Below are 15,902 nucleotides of genomic sequence, written 5' to 3' on the forward strand. Positions count from 1 at the left end.
TTTTCCGTTGTTTTACTGTCTCACCGACTTCTCAATATTTTTTGACGCGGTTTTCGCCATAAATTTTAGTTTTTAATGGGCTATAGGGCTATCTAACTGGTTAAAGCTTGACCGTTCCCCCTTAAGTAAAAAAATTACGTAGGTTTAATCAATTTAAATTAGCTGCTGTGAATATGAATCTACGGTTTTGAAATCATCCATTCCACGAAGCAAAGTGTTCAATAACCTATTCTGACATGGGAGGCTATTATGTAAAAATAAAAAATGACCAAAAAATCATGATCCGTCAAAAATGACAACGCGCGGAAGAGGCTGCTATCGATATATCAAAGTATCGATAGTATTGGTCAAATTCAAAATCGTGGTGGTCAGTGGTCTGCAAGTCATTTCAATGAAATGTTTCGACATACAGTCGATGGTGCCAATTTAAGTCTTGGGCACCAAAAATAAACAGGTATTAAGCATTTAGTTTATAATTTGACTCAAATACCGGATATAGCGCAACATACAGCCACCTAGGAGCAACAAACACAACACCCCACACAAGGAGAACGCCACCCGTCAAAAGTCGTGGATTTTCTTGCGTACGTTTTTCATTGGCTAGACGCTTTAGCTCCTGCTGCCGTCGGAAGGGGAAAATTCGGAAATTGTCTTCCCCCCGCCCGTAAAACGTTCAGCGTAAAGGCTTGTACGCAACACTGCGTTAGCGTGTTTAAAGGCTAGCTGCGTTCTCCTTGTGTTTGTTGCGCTTAGCTGCCACTACTTAAAATTGAACTTACACAATCGATAGTTTGATATTTCGATAAACGATCCTTCTCCACATGCGCGTTGTCATTTTTGACGGGTCATGATTTTTTTTGTCATTTTTGATTTTTACAGAATAGTTGATTTTATAAAATGTCTTTACGCTTGCCCAACTTGTTTAAATGTTGCCCTGGAACCCTAAGAATGAGTTCATAAGCTCTTTAGTGGGAGAGAAAACGGATCCACAGCTGAAGCGGGGAGGCAACATTTCAACAAGATGGCCAAGGTTATTTTATAAAAATAACTATTAGCTTATTTTGATGAAGAGAGGTAAGAGCCGAACTGCGCAGGTGCGAACCACGTCACAAGATGTCAAATCCTCTATTGTACAGCCTCTCGGCAGCTTGTGACGTTAAAAGCGCGATTCATATCACTCTAAACGTTTTCCCCAAAAATTGGAGACTGACAGGTACGTTGCATTTTCGTTTACACGTTCCAGCAAACCAAGAATGTATTTATTTATACTCAGGGAGAATGAATATGTCGAGACTATCGACGGACACGTTGGGGCCCTAACCCCGCACGCTAAGGGGGGGGGAGGAAAAAAGGAGGCGGTCTTATTTTTTGCGTCCTCGCAGCAGCGTTAAATCGCGTCGAAAAACGTAATTTTAAAGAACCAATGAGATTGCAGTATTATTTGATTTTATTAAAGCGGAGGAGCATACCGGGGGCCCCAACGGGTGAAATTGGAGAAACGCTAAAAATAATCTCGACATATTCATTCTCCCTGAGTATAAATAAATACATTCTTGAGCAAACTTTGTCGAGATTTGTTAACCGGCGACGAAATCAGGGGCGTAGGAACCAGGGGGGGCAAGGGGGGCAATGCCCCTCCCTAGAAATTGGCTGGGAGGCGCAACTAACGTTATTGCCCCCTCCAACTTTTTGGTCAGTTGAAATCTTCACAATTCTCAAATTATCATTTTAAAAGCATAAAAAGCTTATAGAACCACAACTGTGTTTAAATTTCAGTCTTTTCCCGCCAATTTGCATAGTAGTAAAAAGTACACATGCATTCGGAGAAGCTACACTCGATTAAAAATTCAAAACCATTCTCCAGACCCCTTTTTGTTTCTCTTTGCCCCCTCCAACTTCTAGAACGTTCCTACGCCCCTGGACGAAATTAGGTCGAAATATGTCAATTTACATTAATAAACATGGAAAATATTCACATTTTCATTTGGTTTGGTTCAATAAAAAGGATATGTACGAAAATTATTATATTTAAATATTTGTCTCGGTTCTGAACAACCGACCATTGTTGAACGGAAATATTTTATCTCAATTTTCATTCGTGTGTGCCTCAAATGGTCAAACGTCAATGAAACCAACACCAACAAATACGGGACGAAAGCGCTGCTGTGGTGCCTCTAGGCAACTTCTCTACTCAAACAAAACTGGGATAGTCCATAAATTTAATATTAATAATTTAACTTCTACATGGTGTCCACTAATAAACAAAAAATGATAAATAACTGCAAAAGTTTTTTTTAAATTAAAAATTTCTATGGAACATTCCTCGTGCAACATTTACTAGTGTAACATTGAATGACCTTGAACCATATCTTCGAGGTCATTCAAAAACTATCTCAAGAACCGTTGTGGTTTACGATTTGGTTCTATATTATTAGTTAATTAATTCCCTACACTAACTATTACCGTTAACCTCCACAAGATTTGATGGAAACCGAAGAGTGTTAATGCCTTTAAACAGGTGGCCGGGTTACCATGGGTAGGAGGGTGGTGACAAGCCCTTCGTGCCACGCGAGCCAACAGCTCCCTACACTAACTATTACCGTTAACCTCCACAAGGTTTTTTATTGAATACACCGCCCCTAATTTAAGACGAAACATTGGGTGAGCTCACCGTCCAAAGCGCTGATGCACTTGACTCTGTCCCTGACTTCGACGTTGTAGTTCTCGAACCAGAGGAAACTGCCTCGCGGGTCGTACTTCTGGCGCGGATAGTAGACTTTGGAATAGCTGTGCTGCCACTCGAAGCGCTCCTGTCCGTCCCGGGACTTGGTCAACTTGCCGTAGACCTCGTAATATTTGCTGAGGAAGCCGAAGAATGGGACGTAGACTTCGGAGCTGGTTTTCTGGCAGGGCACCACGTACTCGTCGTTGACCAGACAGTCGATCTCCGCCGCGGACTGCTTCTGGCGCAGTCCTTGAGACGCGGCCGGGGGCTTGTTGGAAGACGATGGATTGTCTCCCAACCGGTTCTCGGCCAAATCGGCGGAATCGAAATCGGCCATCATCTCGTCCATGAAGTCGGACAAGCCCGCCACGGGCGTCGGGCTCCCTGCTGAGAGGCGCGAAACAAATGATTTAGCTACCACCGATTGCGGAAAAAAGAAATTAAATGGGAATTGAAGTAACACCAAATGAAGACGGCTTTGTAGTTAGCAGCTCCTAAAACACTTTGCCTTAGTTTTCCTTTAATGACTTCATAATTCTCATGGCCGGCGGGGTATTCCAGGGCCGGCGGGGTATTCCAGGGCCGGCGGGGTATTCCAGGGACGGCGGGGTATTCCAGGGACGGCGGGGTATTCCAGGGACGGCGGGGTATTCCAGGGACGGCGGGGTATTCCAGGGACGGCGGGGTATTCCAGGGACGGCGGGGTATTCCAGGGACGGCGGGGTATTCCAGGGACGGCGGGGTATTCCAAGGACGGCGGGGTATTCCAAGGACGGCGGGGTATTCCAAGGACGGCGGGGTATTCCAAGGACGGCGGGGTATTCCAGGGACGGCGGGGTATTCCAGGGACGGCGGGGTATTCCAGGGACGGCGGGGTATTCCAGGGACGGCGGGGTATTCCAGGGACGGCGGGGTATTCCAGGGACGGCGGGGTATTCCAGGGACGGCGGGGTATTCCAGGGACGGCGGGGTATTCCAGGGACGGCGGGGTATTCCAGGGACGGCGGGGTATTCTAGGGACGGCGGGGTATTCTAGGGAGCTGGTGAGAACCGTGTACAAGTAGGGTTTACCGGCAGCGAGTTGCATCCCGTAAGCGGCAGCCGTTCGTCTCTTGTTGGCCTGAGGGTCGTGCAAATTGACCGATGACTGGAGGTGTCGCCAGCGCTCAACCCGGGCGGCCTGCGAAGAGGCGCCGGGTTCGTGTCCGCCGCATTTGGTCCAGAAGGAGAGAGTCGTCAAGGCGGCCAACGTCAGGAAGATCAGCAGCAGAAGCTTCAGACCTATCCGAAGACGCATGTCCTGCGGGAGAACGCGCGACCAAACTTTAATCGGGCATTCCTCCAGGTCTGATTCGATTGGTCTACTTACAGAGTTCAGATCGGTTCGGAGAGAAATGATGACGGCTTGTTAGAGGCGTTTTCTGGAAAGTAACGACATCGCGCTGACTGCAACGAAAACCAATTGAAACGTTCAGGGAATTTCATAAGTCACGTCAAGAATGCAAAACCTAATAAGTCTCAATTTTGAAAATTTTGCAGTAAATTCATTTAGTTATTTCAGAAATCAGATATTGATATTTCAGAGCACGATTTTCGGGATCTGTAAGTTCATTTTAAGATTTCTAAAATCATTTTTCTCTAGAGCGTACAAGATTTGATTACGTGAATTGCACACCTACTGGGAAATATTTAAGCCGTCAAAAAATACACAATTTGGCTCGTTTAAAAATTAATTTATCGTCATTAAAAAAAGATACAATTTTACGACTGATATTTTTGAGTATATTTAAACATGATCTTTCAAATAGACCCAAGTTTTACCGAACCTGGACTTTTCCTTTAAGGTTGATTATTATTTTTAAGCTTCATTATAGCGTATTTATAGTATTATGCTCCTGAACAATCATCAAATCGCACGTTCATGTACGTCAACGTGGTAATCTCGGCATTACCCGTTCTATAATTACCCTGGACTCGCCAAACGGATTTTTTTAAGGTATGCCTCACTTGCAGTAATAAAAATAAATTATTACAACTGTTTTTTTAAATCTAATCTATGTTAATTAATTAATTATCACTTTGAAATATAAAGCAATAGTCAGTATTTTACAAAATTATACAACGCGCGCGAGAAAAATTGCGTAGGAACCTACACTCACTATTTCCGTTAATGGAAAGGAGAAATCTAAGAACTCGAGAGGGAAAACCCCTTAAACCAGCGGGGAGGGAACTCACAAACTCAAAGCGGGTTCGAACCTGGCTCCTCTTAGGCCCAAGTCATCTAGCGACTTTTAACGCCTTAAGCAGGTGGCCGGGTTACATAGTTAAATGTAAACGTTTTTCAAAATATAAACTAGTCAGTATTAAAAACTAAGTTTACAAGTAAAACATTATCCCTACTTCGGTTTCGATAATTAGATGAAACATAAGAAAAATAATATTTATTTCGGTTCTAAGGGAACCAAGCCTACAAACTTACCGCGATAGCTGTATTCGGAGACAATCGCAACACAGCCGAAAGCAGGGTTCGTACCAAATTTACGGAGTTAATTTTCCCTGACATTTTGGAATAATTTTCAAATTCCCCGACTTTTCGATGACCGTTTATAATCATTTTCAAATTCCCCGACTCTTCCAGGTCGTGTACGAACCTTGCAAAGGTTAATATTTAAGGGTCATCCAAATATAACCTGTAGTGGCATTATTAACTTGCATTAAATTAATTTTAAATGTCATATCATTTATTTTTAGATCTTTAAAGATTTCATTATAACACTTTGTACCGGAAATAGATGACGCCACAAACGGCTATAAACTCTGGCGGAAGAAATGGCCGTTTTTATAACGACTATGGCGGTGTTTAACTTATAGGGTTTTATTATTTTTCTTATGATATCGGCTAATATCGTTATTTGCTAGCTGACTTTTCATAATTCATTTCGAAAGAAAAATTGTGGGGACGAAATACATTAAAGCAAGTGTCGGCTCGAGGTGAAGCAGGTATTTTTTCAACAGATGTCGCTAGCGTCGAAATCAAAACCAGATGCTTGAGCTACATTTTCACCCAAAAGGCGGGACATAAAAGTACCCCTCACGTTGATTGGCTCGTTTGTAAATTTGACAATAACTTAAATTATAGTAATTTTAACCAAATATTTTTTTAGCCTATATATTTTAGGTTTAAGGGCCTGGTGCAGAGACGTTTTGCGATTCCTGTTAATTTTAACACGATCGCAATTTAGCGATTCAGATTTGGCGAGCTGTTTATTTGGCGATCCTCGCAATCGAAATCGCGGTGCAGAGACGTTTTAGCGATTCCTGTTAATCGGCGACGCTGTTATTTTTCCAAATTTTTTTAACCAAGTAACGGACCAATGGGAGAGCTCCATTTCTGACGCAAAAAGCTATCACGTGGTTATGTTTGGTTTGTATTTTGACGATGAAATCCTGGCTCTTCTAATTAATAATTTCCTAACTCTAATTATATTATTAGGTTTTATAATTTTTATAGTTAAATCCGTTATTTTATTAAAATAAATTTATATAATATAGCCACGAAGGGAAAGCAAAACAGTTTCTGAAGAATGAGAGGTTATCCAAAATTTTTTTTAAAGCCTTAAATAGTGCATGAAAATTAGTTTCTTCTGATTATATCATTTTCTTACTCTTATTATTTATTAGATTGGTTGCATTTATTACACAGTTTAATGGTTTTGTTATTTTAAAGATATATTTTTATAATATGGTTGGTACATCAATAAAATAACGAATTAAAAAAAAGATTCATTACTATTATAAGCCAACATTTTCCGAAAATGATTCTCTGTTAGAAAATGAGCCGTATCATTTGGTTTTTAGGAAAATATTTATTTAAAAACTTAGCTGATAGCAATTAAAATAAAACTAGTTATAACATAAATCAATAAATAAAAAAACAGCAATTTCACGAGGTTACAAAAAATGGTAATTGTCTAAAGCAATTTCTAGCGAAATATCCTATATTGATCACACGTAAAACAAATGGTCCTAGTATTTGATAAAAGTTGTTGTTCTACCTAATTATCTGGCATTTACATAGCCTAATCCAGGTATAAATTGTAACAAATGATATAAGCGTGTAGAATTAACTGACGAACACTTTTAAGGTAATACATCAAATTATTGGCTCGGTAAGCTCTTGATGCATGCCAAATAAACTTGAATATTCCAATACATCTTTTATCGCAACTCCCTAGTCTACCTGAGGAAAGGTTTCTTCTCGGTAGATGAATTGGTATAAACGCTGGTTGATAGCTTAAGATCCTTGATACACTGAACCAATTCACCATGTCATTACCGACTCATTAGTTAAAACCCACTGCATACAGTACCAGCAAATAAGGATCTATAAATAAACCAAGACTTTGAATACACCCAAAGTAGTAGTGTATAAGATTCCCTATTATAATTTATTCTTACCTGTAAAATTTGTAAGAGTGGCTGGCTTATTTTAGTGTTTCGTAAATCGTGATTGTGGTTAGGCCTTGGCTCAGACAATAATTCGACAAAAACATTTTTCGGGAAGCGATAATGAGCTAGAAACTCAAATTTTAATAATTTAAAAGATTCTGACCTATCGTGTTGTAAAATTTATCTTATTAAAGTAGGTAAAAAGCGTTTACTTCTCAATTTATTTCCCGAGCTCTTTATGTAACACAATCTGCCATTATTTTTGCGAGCTTTTCGGCGGCTAGCGACTGCCCAAGACCACTCGCAAAATAAACAGAGCGACTTCCTGTTATTTTTGCGAGCGAGTGTCTCTGCACACCGATTCGGCGCGAAGTTCGATAGCACGCGCGTTTTCTGTTAATTTGGCGATGAATCGCAATTTGGCGATTCTTAAAAATGTCTCTGCACCGGGCCCAAAGTCCATTAAGTAGAGTATACGTTGTTTAATTATAATAATTATAAATGTTTCTCTGACGACGTTATCATTTAAAAATTTTGAATTTTAGCTTCCTTTGCCATTAATAGATGGCACCACGATCTCCAGTAAAGTCGTGTTTTCGAAGAATCGGATAGAATCATTTCCATCTCTAATAACAAGGGTTTTATGACTTATCATAATACAGGTGGCAATGATAGAGACGACAGTCGCTTTAAATAGTGATTTGTTAAAACGTATATTCACAGAGCAAATATTGCAAATAAAGCCGCGTTCACACTTTGCCTTGAAATCGATTCAAATAGTTACGAGGGAGTTGTGTGAACCAGGTTAAATCTTTTTAAGCCGATTCAAGACGTTTTAAAGGTACTTTCAACGGAGAGCTGTGGTGCTATTTAAAATAAGTCATTCGGTCGCCGTTGGTCGCATTTACAAAGTTACACTCTGATAACGTTTCAGTGACGTTTTTTGAATCAACTTCCGATCCCTCACACCTTCCTTGAAATTCGCTTTACCCCGATTTCGTGTGAGTAAATGGTAAATATTTCTACGAAATTTTATTCTTTTTTAGTGTAGTTAATTTTCCGGAAAAGTAAAATTTCCAGAAATTTTCCGAAATGACCGATTTACAATTTTTCACAGACAAAGACGACTTTAAAGGGGTAAAATTCATCCGAGGTAACGAGGTGATGACGTTATTTGTAAGCAGATGGCGCTCTGATAGCAACATGACGTCATAAATTTGATTTTCAACGATTGGTTGAAAGTTTTCAGTTTTTAGTGGAGAACGGTTTTGTCGAGATTTAAAATACAAAATTATCTTCCCTGATTGCATAGTTTAAAACTGTATTATAGTGCCATCTATGGCGGAGTGTTAACTACTGTTAAAATTAATTGTTAATTTAAATTACAAAAATTATATATTTTTAACAAGAATTTAAAGTACCATAATTTAATAATTAATTAACAACTTTTTAAAAAAGTTTATTTTTCATATACTTTATAGTGTCGCCATCTACCTCAAACATTATTAAATGGGAAGGTACCTCGGGTGGATTTCGCCCCCTTTTTGCATATTTCCCTGTATGCAATATGTGAATGCGTCTATTGCAAAAATAAAAATTGAAACAAATTACTTTTTAAGGGTTTTTAATATTTTTAACTTTTTATCGATAAAAATTCCTAGTAACAGTAAACATACTAAAAAACATTAATAGTGTTACATTGTTAATCAATTTAAACTAGTCTAGATGTTTAGATTTACTTTTAGATTCGAAAAAATGAGGCGAAAATGCCGCTTTATTTAAATTTGCAAACAATATATTAGACTAATCATGGAATTAAAACTTTTTTTATTTTTTTTCGGAAAAAGGCCTCGGTCATTTTCCGACTTACAACACTTTTTTATATTTTAGGTCGTTAGGCGTAAAAAATACTACAAGCGGGACCTTTATTCGGTCGTGTTGTGGTCCATGTCCCCGTCCATTAGAACCATAAGTCTATAATATCATTTTCAATAAGTAAGACACTCGCTGTACTTCAGATGCGAAATGAATAGATTTGGCCAAGTAAGCGTTAGTTTTCATTTTGATAGCGTTGTCACATTCTTTAGTAAGATGTACGTAGTTGTAATCGTGTGGTGGTATTTCGATAGTTTTTCGACGTAACTGTGATGAAAACGCGTGCCCTAGTGTCATACACATCGTTAATACTTTACTTATGCTACAACGAATCAATTGTTTTCGGAAATAGTTTCCTGGAATCCATCGGTAGTGTTGTACCGGTACCACCAAAGTTCATTAGCTCGTATATTCAGTAAATACTACTTAATGGTCTTCAGCTAACGATTGCAATTATAATGCCAAAATAAATGTTTCTAGTTAGCCGACATTATCGATCGAACCCCCAGGTCAACTACGAATATTAACAATTATCAATTTTTTATACAAGTTAAGAATTAAAAACTATTAATACCTTTTACAGACCGAGGCTTATTAAAACGAATTTAACAAACGACAGCTAACGTTTTTATACCAAAGGTGGGCACTTTTTGCTCACTCACGTGGAAAAACCAGTATCTGAACAGGAAATATCAATATTTTTTTGTTCTTCCGAAACCGCGATCCCTACTGTATCGAATTAACGTTATTTTTAGAGAAAAAAAAACGTTTAGAGGTTGTTAGTCAAAAATCGAGATAAGAATGAATGTTAAATGATTTTTTAAATGTCAATTGAGAAAGAGCAAATTGTCGACGATCAGGTTTAAAATTTACAACTGCGATAAAATATTACTTCTAACTGCATTTGTTATCGTCTTCTAAAAATATTATAGACACGTCACGGCTGCAAGATTTAAAATATCATTTGAGTGTGGGATACATTTTAGTACCGCATTAGGCAGTGATACGCGTGAGAAATGAATAACGTAATCGCTTGCGCGTCGGGTTTGCAATCGCAAACGGAAAATTTGATTATTTGTCCAAACTTTCTTTCCAAATTTACCGCCGGGAAATTTGGTAAAAACAACATTAATAAATATTTCGATTATAATGGATCAGTCTCTCAAGTTGGCTCTAACATACCGGGTCCAAATAAGGTAATGACCTGTAAAATTTGTCACGAAACGAAAAAAGGTGAAAGAGCAGCAAATTTTGAACGTCACTTACAGGTGTGTTGACTAAAGACCCGTCCCACAAACGCTTCGAGTCTTGCAGAACGTAGTAGAACTATGGCATTCCGACCACCTTGTTTGCTTTTTGCCAGCGTTACTTATATGTTGCGCGCGCCATATCACAACGCGAATTGCCATAGTTATAGAACTTTCTGCTCGACTAGGAACGTTTCTGGAACGGACCTTTTACTATTTACGCTATAGTATTACCACAATTGTCGAACCTCGATCTGCTCGCCATTGATATATTTATAATTACAGAGAAAACACAAAGACGTCGCAGTCGCTGAAAATACCGCCCTATCGGAAAATAACTTAGCCGTTTTGCAGTCGCACGCTTTACCCTTGAAAAGCGCTGTGGTTAAGACTCCACTGACCTCCCAGCAGCAATTATGCTTTAAGCAATGCTTGATTGACTTGGTGGGGGTTGACGGACTCCCACTAAGCTTCGTTGAAGGGAAGGCCTTCAAAGCGTTCATAAACATGTTTTTACCCCAAATTAACCTGCAAAGTCGTCGGACGCTCAGGAGAGATTTAAGAACAGTAATAACCGAAGAGATTACACCAAAGCTAATGGAGTCGCTGAGTGGAGTTTCTTTCTTACATCTTACGCTGGACATCTGGTCTTCAAGCTCGAGGGAAGGAGTCTTGGGGGTCATTGGGCAGTACATCAATGAAACATTCCAACTGGAACATCGCACTTTGGCTTTTACGCATTTCGATTCAAAACACACTGGCGAAAACATACTTAAGTCTTACTGAGGTTTGAATTAAGGCTTGTTTAGACCAAAAGATTTGAGAATTATGTGAGGCACCGCAGATTAAGAATCGGGCAAGGTGAGGCCACATTTTATATTCGACGGGCCATGAGGCCTCATGACAGCTTATTTCACTAGCCCTAGTGAATGTTCACGGTACGCGCTGTGGTCAGTTCTGAGTTCAAATAAGCAACGTCGGTTGTAGGGCTAAAAAGAAGCGCTGTCCGAAAGTGGTGGTAAATTTTGTTGGTGTGCCCTTTAACAATCTTTCCTAATCAGGCCCTAAATCCAAACTTGAATCCGTCTAATTGGCTGTGGAAAGACCTTTAATTGTCCCTCAAAAAATAGGTTGTTACAGTTTCCGCCGACAACGCCAGTAACATGATTACAGCTGGTTTCACACTCGAAGAAAAATATGGCGGAAAGACGATAATAAACGCCGAGCTGAAAATTGGTTCCCATTCGAAATACCGCTAACGTTCAACTTTACGCTGCTAATTTTCCGTCGAGTGTGAAACCAGCTTTAAGCTTTTAATCTACAAGAAATGTATGCGGAACCCTTTGATGTTGACGATTCCGATGATGACAACGCTGATGAGTTAGACGATGGTAATATCATAAGTAACATAACACTCATAAGTATGCCACTGGGTACAATCGTGTAATGAAGGTCTGTTTTAAAAAGATTGCGTATTTATGACGTCATCAGGAAACTGAAATCCCTGTCGCTAGCCAATGAGGCGCGTCGAAAATGGATCACTAGAACTAATAATGCAGCGGAAAAGGTTTACAGTCCGCGTTTTAACAAGTCCCAGGTGAAACAGACCTTCATTTAAGAATTTTGTATGGAGCAAAGGGAGAGTGGCATAGTTACGAGTATTATGTTACCTATGGTAATATTAGTAATAAGAGTGGTTCCAAGTCGAAAACTAGAGGAAATAGACCGGAGTTCTTTTCAATGACCTTTTCGCGCAATGACCATTGTGAAATTTTAAAGGTAGTCCAATTTCATTTTTAACTAATTAAATGTGTTTTTAGCCTGGAGCGATACTAGTTGGATTCTGGTCGAAAACACTATTCAAAAAGCCAAATGGACTCGATTAGGCTGTATTGCACATACCTTACAACTCGTTGTGGTCAATAATCTTCAAGGTGACACCACGTCAAAGCCGGTGTGCGATTATGTCAACGGGGTGATTATGTTTTTTCGGCGATCAACGCAATGGACTGAGAAACTAAAAGCCAACACAAACGGGCTTGACTTAGTTTGCCCAGCCAAAACGCGATGGAGTTACTTATGCCTTTCAATAGAGCGATTGTTAATGGTAGAGTTATTTTAACTTTTGTGAAGTACAAGAACGTTTGATCTATATGGTTTACCACTAACCAGAAATAAACAAACCTTACTTATCACCTGTAATGTAATTGGCGTTATTATCTGCGCGTCCTTCCTAAAGTTAAACTCCAACGGTTGCTCACCCGTTCAACTGCTAAGACCCAGGGGCGGGGTGTTAGAGAGCTTCCCGTTTTAAATTAAAATATTGTCATCTACTTGATAGGTTTGTTTTGTTTTTTAATTTGAACATTACAGTTTAATGTCGTGCGCCTTCGTGACGTGTCTGGTCAAATAAGTAACTCGCCCTGGTACCGTTCTCCCCTATCAGCTGTATTAGTGAAACCATACTAAAACACCAAGGGCCAAACGTTTTTGTTTACTTATATTTCGAGTGTATATTTTATATATTGGGTTTCTTTATCTTTAAGCCTGTAATGAGGACTGCAGTGACGAGAATTGTCACGCAAGCATTAAATGATAAAGTACCTTCTTTGACGACTCATGGAATAACCGAAGCACCTTCTCCTAGCAAGTTTACCAAAATAAAAGATTTATATACTTTGCTACTACCACTGAAAGACGCCACAGACTGTCTTCAAGGAGATGGCCCGCAGATCGCAGTCGTGATGATGAAGTTATTGGATGCTTTCGACGCAATATATAACAACAGCACTACGAAATTTCCAGCGCTTCGAAACAACATCCTAAAAGATATGGAATCTCGTTTTAGTGGTCACCTCTCCGATCCATTTTACATACTACCAGCCATGGTCGACCCAAGGCAAAAATTATTTATTTTTAAAGGTAATTATCGTCGAAGTACACTTTACAGTTCTTTCAATTCTTGAAGGCAAGGTTGTAAAACCGCCAGTAGCACAGGCCTTACGGGTCAACGTCGCCCCAACGGTTGGCAAACTTGCATCAAATGTCCGGGTGGTGCGACGTGGCACCAGTTGCTGCCGACTGCAAAACCGCTAAGCAACCAACGTCAAAACGACGTCGTAATACCGTTGGTTGTTTAGCGGTTATGCAGTCAGCAGAAATTGTCGCCACGTCGCGCTACCCGGACATTTGATGCGAGTTTGCCAACCGTTGGGGCGACGTTGACCCGTAAGGCCTGTGCTACTGGGGACCTGGGGACCTTGCCATCGTAAAGAACACTTAATAAAGGAGTAGAAAATAATTAATTTATGGCCACGGGTCTAAAAAGTTATTGAAGTAGGCTAGCGGAATAATTTCCAATACTTTGAGGCAGTTCTCCAGGCGACCATTTCGTTGTACAGTGAAAGAGCTTCTACCATAGAAAATTTGCTGTGGCCAAAATTATACTACTAGCAAATAACATTTGGATCCTTCGACCTAAGAAATATATTTGAAACTTCTGATGTATTTTCAGGTGACTTTAGCGAACCACCATGGGCGCAAATGTATCCGCAATTCAAGACTCCATCGGAAAACGACGCCATAGAAATGCTTACGAACTACGCCTCAGAGTTTTTCGTGCCAGCTGTCCCTAGTAGCCATGAAACGGCTTGCAACAATAAACCAACCTCAAGTCATTTCGCGTTAATGCACAAAAAGCGGCAAAGGTTGGAGCCAGGCTCCCTTAAAGACATGATTAATTCCTACTTAAATGATACACCAGCAAGTCCCGATTTCTCATGTCCATTAATGTATTGGCGAGAGAACCAACATAAATACCCAGCTATCGCTGCACTCGCGAAAAGACATTTGTCCGCCCCCGCAACGTCGGCTGCTTGCGAAAGAATGTTTTCTGTAGGAGGATCGCTTAAACGACCAAGACGCGCTAGGCTTTCTATTGAGATCGTAGAAGATTGTTTGTTATATCAGGAATATCGAAAACCACATTTGGAAAAATTCTTAGCGCAAACGAAAGACAACAAAACCGAAAATGAGGCATAAAAATTATTTATTGTTATTAATAGATGTAATACAATAATTGTAATATTGCTCACAAAAATAAAGTTACAACTGGAAATTGTTTGGTTGGAAATGGGTCGTCTTGCAAACCTAAATTTTGAACATTTTTACTCTGAATTTAGTCGCAATATATTTCACGCTTCGAAAAAAATTAGTGACCAGAAAAATGATCTCACAAATATCGATTGGGACTTAAACGATATTCGTTCAAGCTACGAAATATCACTGTTAACGAAAAAAAGGATAAATCTTTTGACCAGAAAAATTCTTCCTAGTGTTATCTCCCGTATCAACTTATAATATTGGCTAAGAGTTTTTCCATTTGACATATTTCGCATAAATATTAACATATTTGAGATATTTGGTCTAAAATACTAAAATGAACCCACATCGCCTAAGGTTTGTAGTGATAAAGGTATCACGTGACCGTTCACGCCGGGAATTCGGTTTAAGATCCCGAAACGAACTGTTCTTTTTCCATTCCTACCAAAAGAGCGCGATCGTTCTTACTTAAATAGGTATTACGACTTGGACTATGTACTCATACAAAGATTTTGGAGGATGATAAAAGTTTTTTCTTATTTAATTTCGTTAGCTGCCGACTTAAGGTGGTATTGCTCCAACTAGTGAGTGAATGAACATCAAAAGTTCATGAAATGCCCACCTTTGTTTTATACCACTCAAATCTTCAATTTCTTAATAGGAAAAATATGATAATAGGTCAAAATATTTTTTTTTTGGGAGTTTACTTGAAATTACTACTCAACTAAAAATTGCACCCTCTAAAAATTGGTACCATTAATATGGCCACTTTAAAGTTTATCCTACACAACTACGCAATCAAATTTAAAGGGGAACGGCCAAGCTTTTCCAAATATGGCCTTATTTCCGTATCAAAAGATTAACAAGACGTTCAATATACTAACACGTACCTTTTTTGGTCTTGAAAAAATAGCTTTTGGCCCAAAAGGTTGAAACGAAAAATAACGCCAGGTGTTTGGGTTTGAATTTTCGCCGCCATCTTAGGGGCTGCCGCCAGCGCCCCTAACCCCGTATGACCGATTTGCGAACTTTTAAACTTGCGCAATTTAGGCTTGACCGTTCCCCTTTAATATCAAATAAATAGTTATTTAAATATTAATTATTTAATTTACTGATCACTGGGGTAATTGTGATCACGTGAAGTCCTTGACCAATCACAATGAAATTACTTACAGAAGTTAAATATGGTGTCCCAATAAAGCTATATTGTTTTCGTAGCTCTAAAATAATATATTTTTAAACTTAAGTACCCAGATGCTTATATAGCTAGCTAAAGCTTAAACTTTCCGTTTTAGGAAGTTTACATCCAGAAAATTATAAAAAGTTGTCTTATAAACCATAAATTATTTTACCAAAATTTTACATTGATTAAACGAAAAGTTCAGGTTGTGTAAGATTTGGATTGTATCTTTTTTTAATGACGAGAAATTAATTTTTAAAAGAGCCAAATTTACCCGCCAAGCGATCTGCCATCTTGTTGTTCCCTGCGCGCGCTTGCTCCGCGT

General features: G+C 39.1%; 2 protein-coding genes across 5 annotated transcripts in view; one reads left to right on the plus strand and one right to left on the minus strand.

Annotated features, from left to right (window-relative positions):
• Nucleotides 1-15,902, minus strand: part of Hsepi (D-glucuronyl C5-epimerase) — a 42,411-nt gene that overhangs the window by 19,230 nt on the left and 7,279 nt on the right. The window contains exons 1-4 of one of the 4 annotated variants that reach the window (XM_090161252.1): nt 12,974-13,044; nt 4,095-4,171; nt 3,797-4,025; nt 2,672-3,112 (exon numbers count right to left, since the gene is read on the minus strand). In XM_090161252.1, coding sequence (XP_090017378.1) covers nt 2,672-3,112; nt 3,797-4,022 — 667 coding nt within the window. In that variant the 5' untranslated portion in view covers nt 4,023-4,025; nt 4,095-4,171; nt 12,974-13,044. Of the gene's footprint in view, nt 1-2,671; nt 3,113-3,796; nt 4,026-4,094; nt 4,172-12,973; nt 13,045-15,902 lie in introns of those variants that run through there. The other 3 variants (XM_090161254.1, XM_090161251.1, XM_090161255.1) reach the window with 3 other exon arrangements.
• Nucleotides 13,044-14,337, plus strand: LOC149924960 (uncharacterized). Its single transcript, XM_090161679.1, has 2 exons — nt 13,044-13,218; nt 13,811-14,337. The coding sequence occupies exons 1-2, from the start codon at nt 13,044-13,046 to the stop codon at nt 14,335-14,337; spliced, it is 702 nt and encodes a 233-aa protein (XP_090017805.1).

This window comes from Leiobunum rupestre, chromosome 10, assembly GCF_980474605.1.
Source record: "Leiobunum rupestre chromosome 10, qqLeiRupe1.1.hap1, whole genome shotgun sequence".
Classification (NCBI taxonomy): Eukaryota; Metazoa; Arthropoda; class Arachnida; order Opiliones; family Sclerosomatidae; genus Leiobunum; species Leiobunum rupestre.